Source organism: Nomascus leucogenys, chromosome 17, assembly GCF_006542625.1.
Source record: "Nomascus leucogenys isolate Asia chromosome 17, Asia_NLE_v1, whole genome shotgun sequence".
Lineage (NCBI taxonomy): Eukaryota > Metazoa > Chordata > Mammalia > Primates > Hylobatidae > Nomascus > Nomascus leucogenys.
Window position 1 is genome coordinate 34,239,229 of NC_044397.1, and position 13,818 is coordinate 34,253,046.

The following is a 13,818-nucleotide window of genomic DNA, read 5'->3' on the forward strand; positions in this document are numbered from 1 at the left end:
CTTCCCATTGAGTTCTAATACTAGAAGGATGCCTCAACGCCCTCTGTTCCAACAGACTTCATCATTTTAGAGAGAAGGAAATGGAGGCCCTGAGGTTGGGATGACTTGTATGACCTGGAGAGTGGATGGGAGATGGAAAGTGGAGATTTAAAGAGAGGGAAGGTCCGGGTGTGGTGGTTCATACCTGTAATCCCAACTCTTTGGGAGGCCAAGGCAGGAACATCACTTAAGCTCAGGAGTTTAAGACACACTGGGCAACATAGTTAGACCCCTGTCTCTACAAAAAATTAAAAAATTAGCTGGGCGTGGTGGCACGCACCTGTAGTCCCAGCTACTCAGGAGGCTGAGGTGGGAGGATCACTTGTGCCCAGGAGGTTTAGCCTGGGCGACAGAGTGAGACCCTGTAGCTGAAAACAAAAAATAATAAGGAAAGAAGGGAATAATTCAATTTTTCAAGTGGAAAGAAGAGAAACTAGAGAATGTCAGAAAGGAAGAGAAAGTACAAACATTTTCAAGTCACTCTGACAGCATCGAAGATGAACATGTGTTTACCTGTTTATAACCAGGGTATTTGGGTGTGGGGGGTACAGGAAGGGACCCACACCTCTGCCCTCTGCCATTAGGCTTTTTCAGCCATAGCCATTGGTAGCTTTCAGAGATGCCCCCTTCCCTGGCTGCAGCAAGTGTCTGCCTGGGGAAAGATGCCCTCTTCCCTGGCTGCAGTGAGGGTCTGCATGGGGATTGGGTAGAGGCACCAGTGCCTGCACTGGGCAAGGTTTGCACAGGGTGTGGGAGCAGGGGAGGAAAGCACACTCACTTTGAGGGCCTTGTGCTCTCTACTCCCCAGGCACAGCTTGAAAACCGTGATGCTGCCAAGCCCAGCCTTGCACAGGCAAGAGTTCCCAGGCCTGGCTTTGGGTAGGACTTGGAAAGAAAGACCGCCATCTTGGGGTGCACCTCCCTTGTCACATCTTCCTTTCACCTCCTGATGTCCCCTTTCTGCACTGCCAGGTAGCCAGGGTCATCACAGTGCCACCTGGAGGCCTCTGGCCAGGCCCACCCTCCCTGCAGCTCCAATCACTGTCCCTGCTCCTTCCTTCCTTCCCATTGCTGGATAACTCTCATTCTTCAGAGCTGCCAGGCTCAGCACAGACAGAGGGGAAAGCAGATTCGTTGAAACAATTTGTCCTGAAGTTGGATGTGGACTCCAGCCCCTTCTCCCACAAAGATATCTGAATTTTAGAAGTCTGCCCTCCATCCCTGCCCTCCCAACTTTAACCAAGCACCTGAGTGCTCAGCACTGTGTTGGACACTTTGGTATGCGTTATTTCATTTGGTCCTCTCAGTGGGCAGGTGTTGTATTCTTATCATTGGGCAGGTGTTATAATATATCCTTCCTTATCATTAGGCAGGTGTTATATCCTTCCTTTTCCAGATGGGGAAAGCGAGGTCCTGAGACTCTGAGCAGGTTCCCCAAGATCACACAGCTAGGAAGTGATGAAGCTGAGACGACACCAGCCAGCACTTACCCACCGCGGTGTAACTACTCATTCAAAAGACGACATCTTTTGAAATTTTTTTTCTTTTAGAGACAAGGTCTTGCTTTGTTGCCCAGGCTGGAGTACGGCAGCATGATCATAGCTCACTGCAGTCTCTAACTCCTGGGCTCAAGAGATCCTCTTGCCTTGTCCTCTCAAGTAGCTGGGAACTACAGACAGGTACATGCCCCCATGCCTGGCTAATTTTTAACAATTTCTTGTGGAGACTGGTCTGACTGTGTTGCCTAGGCTGGTCTCAAAATTCCTGAGTTCATGAGATCCTCCCACCACGGCCTTCCAAAATGCTGGGATTATAGGCATGAGCCACCAGTGACTGGCCACAAAAGGAGACATCTTAGTGATAGATGGTGATGAAAGAGAAGATGGGTTTGGGGGAGGAGCTCCACGTGATAGGGATCCTTCAGTAAGGGCCCCGGCTGCAGGAGGCTCTATGAAACACCAGAACTCTTTGTAAAACTTCCTGCATGTACATGACCTGCTCATTTCTCAGCAGGGGCTCCTCCTGCACAGATAGACCCCTCCCCACCTAAACCCACAGTTCCTGTGGTCAGAAGGCCAGTCACCGAATAAGGGCACCTAAGGCTCTGGTCTGAATATCTCCCCTTGGTTCTCAGTCTGAAATCCCAAAAGGAAGACAGTTGACTGCAAAATGGCTGGAGTTGTCCTTCTGATGGCCAGTAGAGGTGGCTGTTGATAGAATTGAAAGCTTAGGGCTGGGCATAGTGGCTCACACCTGCAATCCCAGCACTTTGGGAGGCTGAGGCTGGTGGATCACCTGAGGTCAGGAGTTCGAGACCAGCCTGGCCAACATGGTGAAACCCCGTCTCTACTAAAAATACAAAAATTATCTGGGTGTGGTGGCGGGCGCCTGTAATCTCAGCTACTCAGGAGGCTGAGGCGGGAGAATTGCTGGAACCTGGGAGGCGGAGGTTGCAGTGAGCCGAGATGGTGCCATTGCACTCCAGCCTGGGCCGACAACAGCGAGACTCCATCTTAAAAAAAAAAAAAAAAAGAATTGAAAGCTTAGAACTTTAGTTTTTTTTATTTTTTAAATTATTTAATTTTTTTTTTTTTTTGAGACAAAGTCTTGCTCTGTCACCCAGGCTGGAGGGCAGTGGTGTGATCATGGTTCACTGCAGCCTTGACCTTCCTGGGCTTAGGCGATCCTCTCACCTCAGGCTGCTGAGTAGCTAGGACTACAGGTGTGCACCACTATGCCTGGCTAATTTTTGGTAGAGACAGGGTTTCGCCATGTTGCCCAGGCTGGTCTTGAACTCCTGGACTCAAGCGATCCACCTGTCTCAGCCTCCCAAAGTGGTGGGATTGCAGGTGTGAGCCACCGCACCCAGCTGAAAGTCGAGAACTTTAAAGCTGAAGAGGCCTTGTGAATGGCCCAGTTCAACCTCCTCACTTTACCAGAGGAAGAAATTGGGGCTCAGAGAGGGAACCTGACATGCCCAAGATCACCCAGTGATTTAGTGACAGAAAACGTTTTATGCATTTTTTTTTTTTGGTCTGCTGCAGAGGTGTGTAGGCTGTAAAGTTAAGCAAAGAAATCATAATTTACTGAGCTTCACATATGCGCCATACACAGCACTGACATTTCCCCAGCCATTGTCTCTTTCCCTCTGTGCTGCAGGAGAATTTGGGTCAGTGTCCCACCTTCACGATCACTTTTCTCTTACACAGGTGGTGCTGACGTTAGAGGACAAGGACATGAAGGGATTCTCCTGGGCCATAGTCCCAGCCTTAACCTCCCTAGGCTACCTGCTTATACTGGTGGTCTCCATCTTTCCCTTCTGGGTGCGAGTGACGAACGAGGAGTCCCATGAAGTCTTTTTCAGTGGCCTATTTGAGAACTGCTTCCATGTCAAATGCTGGAAGCCTCGACCCTTATCCAGTAAGGAGGGACGGAGGCGGGGAGGAGAGAGAGGGGAGATGCGGCCAGTGTCGGGACAGAGGTGGGGGGTGAAAGAACAGGGTGGGAGCAGAGAGGACAAAATCTAATTAGCTCAGGGCTGGACACGGTGGCTTGCACTTGTAATCCCAGCACTTTGGGAGGCTGAAGCGAGAGGATTGCTTGAGGCCAGGAGTTCAAGACCAGCCTGGGCAACATAGCCAAACCCTGTTGCTACAAAAATGAGAAAATTGGCTGAGCATGGTGGCATGTGCCTGTAGTCCCAGCTACTCAAAAGGCTGAGGTTGGAGGGCTCCTGCTTGAGCCCAGGAGTTCGAGGCTGCAGTGAGCTGTGATCGTGCCACTGCATTCCAGCCTGGGAGTGAGAGTGAGGCCCTGTCTCAAAACAACAACAACAACAACAAAAGACAAAAAATTAACCAGGCTTGGTTAACCCAAGAGCAGACTCTGGGATATCTGGGGCTTCAACAGCAACTTTGACTCCTTATCCCACTGCCATCTGCCCACCTCTACCAGCGCAGGAGGGTATGTAAACTCATTTTCACATGGGTCTGCATCATGCCAGCAGTCAGAGAACAAATCACCCTGTTATCAGACTCTGGCTCTGCTACTTTTGGTCTGTTTCACTACTCCTGTTGTTGTTGTTGTTGCTTTTAGAGATGGGGTCTCACTCTGTTGCCCAGGCCGAAGTGCAGTGGTATGATCATGGCTCCCTGCAGCCTCCAACTGCTGAGTTCAAGCGATCCTCCTGCCTCAACCTCCTGAGTAGTTGGGACTACATGTGCTCACCATAGCTCCCAGCTAATTTTTTAATTTTTTGTGTTGTAAAAAACAGGATCTCGCTTTGTTACCTAGGCTAGTGTGATCATAGCTCACTGCAGCCTCCAACTCTTGAGTTCAAGCGATCCTCCCATCTTAGCCTCCTGAGTAGTTGGGACTACAGGTGTGCACCACAGCTCCCAGCTAATTTTTTAATTTTAGGTTTTGTAAAAACAGGATCTTGCTCTGTTGCCCAGGCTGGTGTGATCATAGCTCACTGCAGCCTCCACCTCCTCAGCTCAAGTGATCCTCCTGCCTCAGCCTCCCAAGTAGCTGGGACTACAGGTGTGCCCCACCATGCCCAACTTTTAAAAATTTCTTTTAGAGATGGGGTCTTACTATGTGGCCCAGGCTGGTCTCCAACTCCTGGCCTCAGGCAATCCTCCCACGTCAGCCTCCCAAAGTGTTGAGATTACAGGCGTGAACCATTGCACCCAGTCTCACTCCTATTAACTAGGAAAATTAAATAAAGGTGTGGGGATTCCCTCAGAGTTCAGAACATTTTGACCTCACAAAGTTCTGATTTTCCATGGTGAATTATTTCAGGGTAACCAATACAGGTGTGATTCTTCACATTTGAATGTGCAACAAATTTTATCACAAGAGTTTGATTTTGTGTTGCTTTTTAAAACCACCATTTTCCCCTAGTGGATGATACATGGTTTGGTACAACCAAATTCACATAATAACGTTTGTTAAGGCCAGGCACAGTGGCTCATGCCTGTCATCTGAGCGCTTTGAGAGGCCAAGATGGGAGGATCGCTGGAGCCCAGGAGGTTGAAGCTGCAATGAGCTATGATGGTGCCACTGCACTCTAGCTTGGGCGACAGAGCAAGATCTTGTTTCTACAAAACATAAAAATAAAAAAATTAGCCAGGTGTGGTGGTGCATGCTTATGGTCCCAGCTACTCTGGAGGCTGAGGCAGGAGGATTGCTTGAGCCTGTGAAGTCGGTTACAGTGAGCTGAGATTGCACCGCCACACTCCAGCCGGGGCGACAGAGTGAGACCCTGTTTCAAAAAAGAAAAAAAAATTTATTAAGAACTGGTGATTTCAGTATCTGACATTGTCAATTTAATTTTTTTTCATATATTTCTATGCCATTGGGAATCAAATTGTGGAGCCAGAGCATTATTGGGGCCAAAGTGGCATGGTCACAACCTCGGTCCCAAGGCCATGCTTTGGGATACAAGGGTGGTGGAAGCTCCGGGGGCCAGCCCTGCCCAGGCTCTGTAGGACTCTGACCTTTTTGGGTCAGGGTTCCCAGCTTCAGCCCCACTTCTCCCTCCCCTGCAGTTTACATCATCCTCGGCCGGGTTTTCCTGCTCTCTGCAGTTTTCCTGGCTTTCCTCACCACCTTCATCATGGTGCCCTTTGCATCCAAGTTCTTCCCGAGGACCTGGAAGCAAAACTTTGTGTTAGCCTGCATCAGCTTCTTCACAGGTGTGGAACAGCTAGGTGATCCCTGACCTTCACTAGGGCCTGGGGAGGAGTCCAGAGAAAGAGGAGTGATCAGTCCCTGTAATGTCAAAAGAGGCATAATTTTTCTTTTTAGGGACAGGGTCTCACTCTGTTGCCTAGGCTGGAGTGCAGTGGTGCGATCATAGCTCACTGCAGCCTCAACCTCCTGGGCTAAAGTGATCTTGCCACCTCCGCCTCCCAAGTAGATGGGACTCCAGGCATGCGCCACCACGCCTGGCTAATTTAAACTTTTTTTTTTTTTGGTAGAGATGGGGATCTCGCTATGTTGCCCAGGCTGGCCTTGAACTCCTGGTGTCAAGCGGTTCTCCTGCCTCAGCCTCCCAATTGCTGAGATTACAGGCATGAGCCACTGCACCTGGCCTCTTTTGACATTTATAAGGGGTGACCCAGGCTCCACCCTGAGAGGCTCCTAGGCAAATGGTGGAGGTAGAGCAGTAGGAAAATGGGATTGCATTTAATCCAAAGTGTTGCACCCAGAGGGTGCGACCTGAAGTGAGCTAAGGGCAGATGCAGAGGGTGCTAGGAAAGGGAGTTCTGATGATGGTTCCCTGGGAGGTGAAGCACATGGGCTTTGAGGATGAGTCAGAAAGGAGGGAGGGACAGGCATCTGGGTGGGAGTTTTTTTTTCAGAGAGGGGGCGAGGATGAAGGAGCCTCCAGGCAGGAGCCACAGGGAGTGAAGTTTGGAGGGAAGGCAGGTATCATGGGAGGAGAGCAAGGGTGCCTCCCTGTGACCCTCCAGGGGCCTGTGCCTTCCTGGCTTTGGTGCTGCATGCCCTGGAGATCCAGGCTGTGAGGATGAAGCTCGGCCCCCTGCAGTTCTCCGTGCTGTGGCCTTACTATATGCTGGGCTTCGGCATCTTTCTGTTCATGGTGGCTGGTGAGTGTCCAGGGAACAGTGCCCTGCTTCTTGTCCTCAGTCTGGATTTAGGAACCTGTCTTGTGGAGGCCCTCCCTTTGGATTCTCTAGAATTGCACTGTTCCAAACCGCAACTGCCAGCTAGACGTGGCTATTTAACTTTCGTTAATTAAAATAGTTATTGGCCAGATGTGGTGGTTCACACCTGTAATTCCAGCACTTTGGGAGGCCGAGATGGGTGGATCACTTGAGGCCAGGAGTTTGAGACCAGCCTGGCCAACATGGTGAAACCCCATCTCTACTAAAAATACAAAAATTAGCTGGGCATGGTGGCACATGTCTGCAATCCCAGCTACTCGGGAGGCTGAGGCAGGAGAATCGCTTGAACCCAGGAGGCAGAGGTTGCAGTGAGCTGAGATCACATCACTGCACTCCAGCCTGGGTGACAGAACAAGACTCCATCTCTAAAATAAAATACAAAGTTACGAATTCAGTTCCTCAGCCATACTAGCCACATCACCGGTGTTCAATAACCACATATGTCCAGTGGCTATTGGACACTGTCATATTGGACAGTGCAGACAGAGAAATTTCCTTCTCTGCAGAACGTTCTACTGGACAGCACTGCTCTGGAGCTTCAACCCCATCCTTGGCCTTCCTGTTCTTATCCTTCTTGACTTAGAACTAAACTCTTTGAAATTTTTATAGTCTCCCTTCCACCATCCTGGTTCCTTAGGCTATCTATTCCTGTCTCTACCTTTTTTTTTTTAAGAGACAGGGTCTTGCTTTGTTGCCCAGGTTGGAGTGCAGTGGTACAACTGCAGCCTCCAACTCTGGGGCTCAAGCGATCCTCCTGCCTCAGCCTCTTGAATCACTGGAACTACAGGCATGCGCGACCATGGCCAGCTAGTTAAAAAAAAACCATATATATATACACACACACACACACATACATATATTTATATACACACATATGTATGTATGTATGTGTGTATATATGTGTATATATGGCCAGGTGCACTGGCTCACGCCTGTCATCCCAGCACTTTGGGAGGCTGAGGCAGGTGGACCACCTGAGGTTAGGAGTTCAAGACCAGCCTGGCCAACATGGCGAAAACCCATCTCTACTAAAAATACAAAAATTAGCTGGGTATGGTGGTGCGTGCCTGTAATCCCAGCTACTCAGTATGAAGCAGGAGAATCACTTGGACCCAGGAGGTAGAGGTTGCGGTGAGCTGAGATCTCACCACTGCACTCCAGCCTGGGCAACAGCAGGACTCCATCTCAAAAAAACAAACAAACAAACAAACAAAATATATTTAAGCTTTTATTTCTTAATTTCCCCTTCACCAAATAGAGTTACAATATTTTATATTTTAACCTTTTAATTCCATTTTCCATGATTTCCATGAATTCTTTGAAGTTCTCTCACATTTTATTTAAAATTTTTATGGCTTTTAGTGGGAGAGTAGTCTGCTATAATGCTGAAAATAGAAGATGTCTTTTTTCTTAGTCTTCATCTTAACACAGCATTGATCATTCACTCAAGATATCTCCATTTGTTGTCTCTTTTTTTTCCCGAGATGGAGTCTTGCTCTCGATCTCGGCTCACTGCAACCTCCGTCTCCCGGGTTCAAGCAATTCTGCCTCAGCCTCTCAAGTAGCTGGGACTACAGGTGCACGCCACCATGCCTAGCTAATTTTTATATTTTTAGTAGAGACGGGGTTTCACCATGTTGGCCAGGCTGGTCTCGAACTCCCGACCTTGTGATCCGCCCACCTCGGCCTCCCAAAGTGCTGGGATTACAGGTGTGAGCCACTGCGCCCGGCCATTTGTTCTTTTTTTAAAGGGACAAGGTCTTGCTCTGTTGCCCAGGCTGGAGGGCAGTGGTGTGATCATAGCTCACAGCACCCTTGGCCTCCTGGGCTCAAGTGATCCTACTGCCTCAGCCTCCCAAGTAGGTGGGGCTTCAGGCTCATGCCATCATGCCTGGCTAATTTTAATTTTTTTTTGTAAACACAAGGTCTTGCTATGTCGCCCATGATGAGTCTTGAACTCCCGGGCTCAAAAGACCCTCCTGTCTCGGCTTCCCAAAGCACTGGAATTACAGGCGTGAACCACCACGTCCATCCCTCATTCGTTCTTATTCATGTCAGTTGTCTATCTTTTACTTCACTGAAGGTCTTGGGTTGAACCTGGGTTTTGTGTTGGAACTTCCTTTCTCTAAACCCTAGTTTTTTTTTCACCCATTAATGGGCTACATGATTGCTGAGATGTCTTCTAGGTGCTAACCCTGGGTCTGTGATTTTATACATGTGTTTGTACTTCTTGTCCTTTGACGCATCCTGCCTGTAATCTCTCTCGGTGATACCCTAGATTGGGGGGCAGAATGAGGGAGGGCAGCTCTGGAGCTAGAGGGACCTGACCTCTAGGGTGTGGAGCTCTGGACTTTCTCTGACCTGACCCAAACATTGGCTGTTCCCTAGGTACCATCTGCCTCCTTCAAGAAATGGCCTGCCCTTACTGGCACTTGTTGTCCACTTCCCAGAGGATGGAGGAGGACCACGGGAGCCTGTACCTGGACAATCTGGAGAGTTTGGGAGGAGAACTGAGCTCAGTACAAAAGGAGACACAGGTGACAGGAGAAACAGTCATCTAGCCCAGGACATGGCTTCTCTACCCTTCTTCAAGCCATGTGAGTGTACACATGTAGCTGTTTGTAGTCCTCCCCACCTTCTCTGCCAGTATCTGTGCCTTTGAGGAGCTTCTTGCATGTCAGATCAACTCTCCACCTCCCCATACTCACAGTGATTCTATCTTGCTTTTATGTGAAATTTGCTAAAAGTCCTTTCAACTCTTCTGAGTTTCTTGAGTGACGTTTTTGCAGGTATTTTCAATAAAAAGAAGGGCTACTTTGTTCATCCATACCTCAAAAACCAAGCCTGCAGGGCAGGAGGGGAGGGAGGAATATTACAAGATAACCAAGTGAAATGGGATTTTGCAAAACAGAAACCGTACAGAATACAGAATATACTCGGGGGAATGACAACTATTTGGGCTGGTGGCCCAGGGGTAAAAGAATTTACCAAGACGGCTGTAGATAAAGAAAGGCAGATTTATTAAAGGAAGTATAAAAGTACATTGCCGGGCTGGGCGTGGTGGCTCATGTCTATAATCCCAGCACTTTGGTAGGCCGAGGCGGGCGGATCACCTGACGTCAGGAGTTCGAGACCAGCTTGATCAACACGGAGAAACCCTGTCTCTACTAAAAATACAAAATTAGCTGGGTGTGGTGGTGCATGCCTGCAATCCCAGCTACTCGGGAGGCTGAGGCAGGAGAATCGCTTGAACCCAGGAGGTGGAGGTTTTGGTGAGCCGAGATCGCACCATTGCGCTCCAGCCTGGGAAACAAGAGTGAAACTCTGTCTCAAAAAAAAAAAAAAAAAAAAAAAAGGTACATTGCCAGGGAGCAACAGGCAGAACCAGCAGAAGAGGAGCAGACTGAAAGGAAACAAAGACTTGTTGGAGATTTGATGGCATAGTGTTTATGCTGTATGCTGAAGAGGGCTTTGTGCAGTACTGATAATGCCAACGTTTGCAGTGAGCTAACTCGCAGGTGTCTGGTGATAGCTTGGGCGCAGGAAGGTTGTGAGTTATTTGCACAGGAGGGCTACGTGTCCAGGACCATGAAGAAAGGCCGACTTGTAGCTTATCTGCTTCTTCTTTTTGCTTTCCCCTCCTTGCACCAACCTGACTCCTTTTCCATAATTAGGACTGCACATTAGCCAATCAATATATTTGGCATTCCATCATTTCCCTATAGCCAGAGGCCTCCCGAGTGCTCCTCCAGTGTGCTCCATTCACAGCCCTATGGTGCTTACACCACGGGGAGCACTCAGCCTCCCAGCAAGAATGGGTGTAGCTGGGAAGAACACATGCATGGGGCAGTGGGGCAGCTAGAACAGTGATCCAAGCCCTCCACTGGCTTAATCTGTATATTAGTCTGTTTTCACGCTGCTGATGAAGACCTATCTGAGACTGGGTAGTTTATAAAGAAAAAGAGGTTTAATGGATTCACAGTACCATGTGGCTCAGGGTGGGGGGGGCGGTGCTCACAATCATGGTGGAAGGCAAAAGGCATGTCTTACATGGTGGCAGGCAAGAGATAATGAGAACCAAGCAAAAAGGGAAACCTCTTATAAAACCATCAGATCTCGTGAGACTTATTCACTACCATGAGAACAATATGGGAGAAACCGCCCCCATGATCCAATTATCTTCCACTGGGACCCTCCTACAACACGTGGGAACTATGAGATCTACAAATTCAAGATGAGATCTGGGTGGGGACAAACCCAAACCATATGAATCTCCATCCTTCATCTCAAAGATACCACCTACCAATGGCTTCCCACTTCTCTCTCCAAAGAACAAATGTGCAGAAAAAGCTCTTAGCACTTAAGCAATGCAACTTCTTATTTTTTATTTTTTATTTTTTTTGAGACGGAGTCTCACTCTGTCGCCCAGGCTGGAGTGCAGTGGTGCGATCTTGGCTCACTGCAACCTCCACCTCCCAGGTTCACGCCATTCTCCTGCCTCAGCCTCTGGAGTAGCTGGGACTACAGGCGCCCACCACTGCGCCCGGCTAATTTTTTGTATTTTTAGTAGAGACGGGGTTTCACCGTGGTCTCGATCTCCTGACCTCGTGATCCACCCGCCTCGGCCTCCCAAAGTGCTGGGATTACAGGCCTGAACCACCGCGCCCGGCCGAGCAGTGCAACTTCTAAAGCAAGTGCAGGGAGCTGTGGATGTCTTTTGGGAGAGGAGATACAACGGACATGGCTAGAGTCATGTGGACTCCATGGTGATTAAATAGCCTTCATTGAAGGTGAACTCAAGGTACCCCTTGGGGTACAAAGAGATTTCAGAATTTGTCCCTGTTCCTAGAGGCAAACACCCAAGCAGAGGAACTAAGACATACACACTTGAACAACCAATTTTTTTTTTTAATTTCTTTTTTTTTTTTTTTTTTTGGAGACAGTCTCACTCTGTCACCAGGCTAAAGTGCAGTGGCACGATCTAGGCTCACTGCAACCTCCGGCTCCCTGGTTCAAGCGACTCTCCTGCTTCAGCTTCCCAAGTAGCTGGGACTACAGGCGTGTGCCACCATGCCCAGCTAATTTTTGTATTTTTAGTGGAGACAGGGTTTCACTATGTTGGCCAGGATGATCTTGATCTCTTGACTTCGTGATCCACCCACCTCGGCCTCCCAAAGTGCTGGGATTACAGGCATGAGCCACCGCGCCCAGCCTGGAATTTCTTATTACATTTCTCCCCAAAAGGTATCTTGGGAGTTTCTTATAGGGATATGATTACAGCCTAGTTCCAAATTGTCTCACTTTTCCATCTTAAAAAAGAAACCATAGGAACTGTAATTGTCAGTGAAACTAGGAATAGAGAACATCTACAAACTCCAACTTATGTATCTGTGGCCCAAACCACCCCAATCCAGCAGAACCAGTTTGGGAAGCCACAGATGGGGGACTGGCTTGGTGGGCACAGTAGGGCAGATTAGAGAACATATAGGGATTCCAGGGGTAGCAAATTTCAAATCATTAGCAAATATCAACCCTCAGATGCCTGAGAAGGACCCACCCTGAGAGGGAATGGCTATGAATGCAATAGAGAACAAACATGGTGGGATGTGTGTTGGGGAGGGGTGGAAGACATGGAAAGTGCATTGGGGCCTATAGAGGGAAAGATTTAAGAATCAGCCTATTTTAGTTATTTCAGCTTAGAATTAAAATAGGCCAGTAGTCCATGACTCACCTCTCCCATCTTCTCACCCAAATTCCTATAAATAACCAGAAAAGAATGGAAATTCGGCCAGGTGTGGTGGCTCATGCCTGTAATCCCAGCACTTTGGGAGGCTGAGGCAGGCAGATCACAAGGTCAAGAGATCGAGACCATCCTGGCCAACATGGTGAAATGCCATCTCTACTAAAAATACAAAAATTAGCTGGGCATGGTGGTGCACACCTGTAGTCCCAGCTACTTGGGAGGCTGAGGCAGGAGAATCGCTTGAACCCAGGAGGCAGAGGTTGCAGTGAGCTGAGATCGCGCCACTGCACTCTAGCCTGGTGACAGAGCGAGACTCTGTCTCAAACAAACAAACAAACAAACAAAGAATGGAAATTCATGCCACCAGTGAAAGCTAGGATTGATGATGGATTTATTGCCAGAACTTGGGAAGAATTTTTACTAAAGCCCTATAAAACTGGTCAAATAAAAAAATTTAAATGAAAATCAAATCCACAAAGATTAGAAACCAGTCTTAGCCAATTTTGGTGAGTTGAGCACTCTCATACACATTTGATGGGAATGTAAATTGGCATGAACTTTCTGGAAAGCATTTTATAATAGCATATGCATTAATAGGTTTAAAAATATTCATACCTGGTGGCCCAGGAGTTGAATTTTAGGTATTTATTCTAAGGAAATAACCAGGGGTGAGGTCAAGTATTTATATACAAGAATGCTTATTCCAGGTTATTTATAATAGCAAAAATAAAAGAGTATATTCTAGATTATTTCTCCCATGTTGAAATAATTTTTAAAAGTATAGTGTATTCAGAGGACGGAATATTATACAGGCAGTAAAAATGTAATTTTAAATGTCCTATTTGGAAGAAATAAAAACATATAAATAAAGAAGCCTGGAGACATCCTGCATCTGATAACATGGCAGACTAAATAGTTGGGCTGATTCGTCTGCCAAAAACAACAGAAATGATAAAATAAATAATAAAATCTAAAGATATCAGAGAGGTAACAAAATAGTAATGAATTATAAGATAACATCAAAGTAAAGAATAATACCTAGAGAAGGCCGGGCGCGGTGGCTCACGCCTGTAATCCCAGCACTTTGGGAGGCCAAGGCGGGCGGATCACGAGGTCAGGAGATCGAGACCATCCTGGCTAACACAGTGAAACCCTGTCTCTACTAAAAATACAAAAAATTAGCCGGGCGAGGTGGCGAGTGCCTGTAGTCCCAGCTACTCAGGAGGCTGAGGCAGGAGAATGGCGTGAACCCCAGGGTGCGGAGCCTGCAGTGAGCCGAGATCGCGCCATTGCACTCCAGCCTGGGCAACAGAGAGACTCTGTCTCAAAAAAAAAAAAAAA

General features: G+C 47.9%; 1 protein-coding gene across 4 annotated transcripts in view; it reads left to right on the plus strand.

Moving 5' to 3' along the window:
• The window catches only part of TMEM225B (transmembrane protein 225B), a 60,400-nt gene that overhangs the window by 42,374 nt on the left and 4,208 nt on the right, over positions 1 to 13,818 (plus strand). For 3 of the 4 annotated variants that reach the window (XM_030796950.1, XM_030796951.1, XM_030796949.1), the window contains exons 4-7: positions 3,249 to 3,459; positions 5,592 to 5,738; positions 6,519 to 6,656; positions 9,123 to 9,563. In XM_030796950.1, the coding sequence (XP_030652810.1) occupies positions 3,249 to 3,459; positions 5,592 to 5,738; positions 6,519 to 6,656; positions 9,123 to 9,295 (669 nt within the window). In that variant the 3' untranslated portion in view covers positions 9,296 to 9,563. Of the gene's footprint in view, positions 1 to 3,248; positions 3,460 to 5,591; positions 5,739 to 6,518; positions 6,657 to 9,122; positions 9,564 to 13,818 lie in introns of those variants that run through there. The other variant, XM_030796952.1, reaches the window with a different exon arrangement.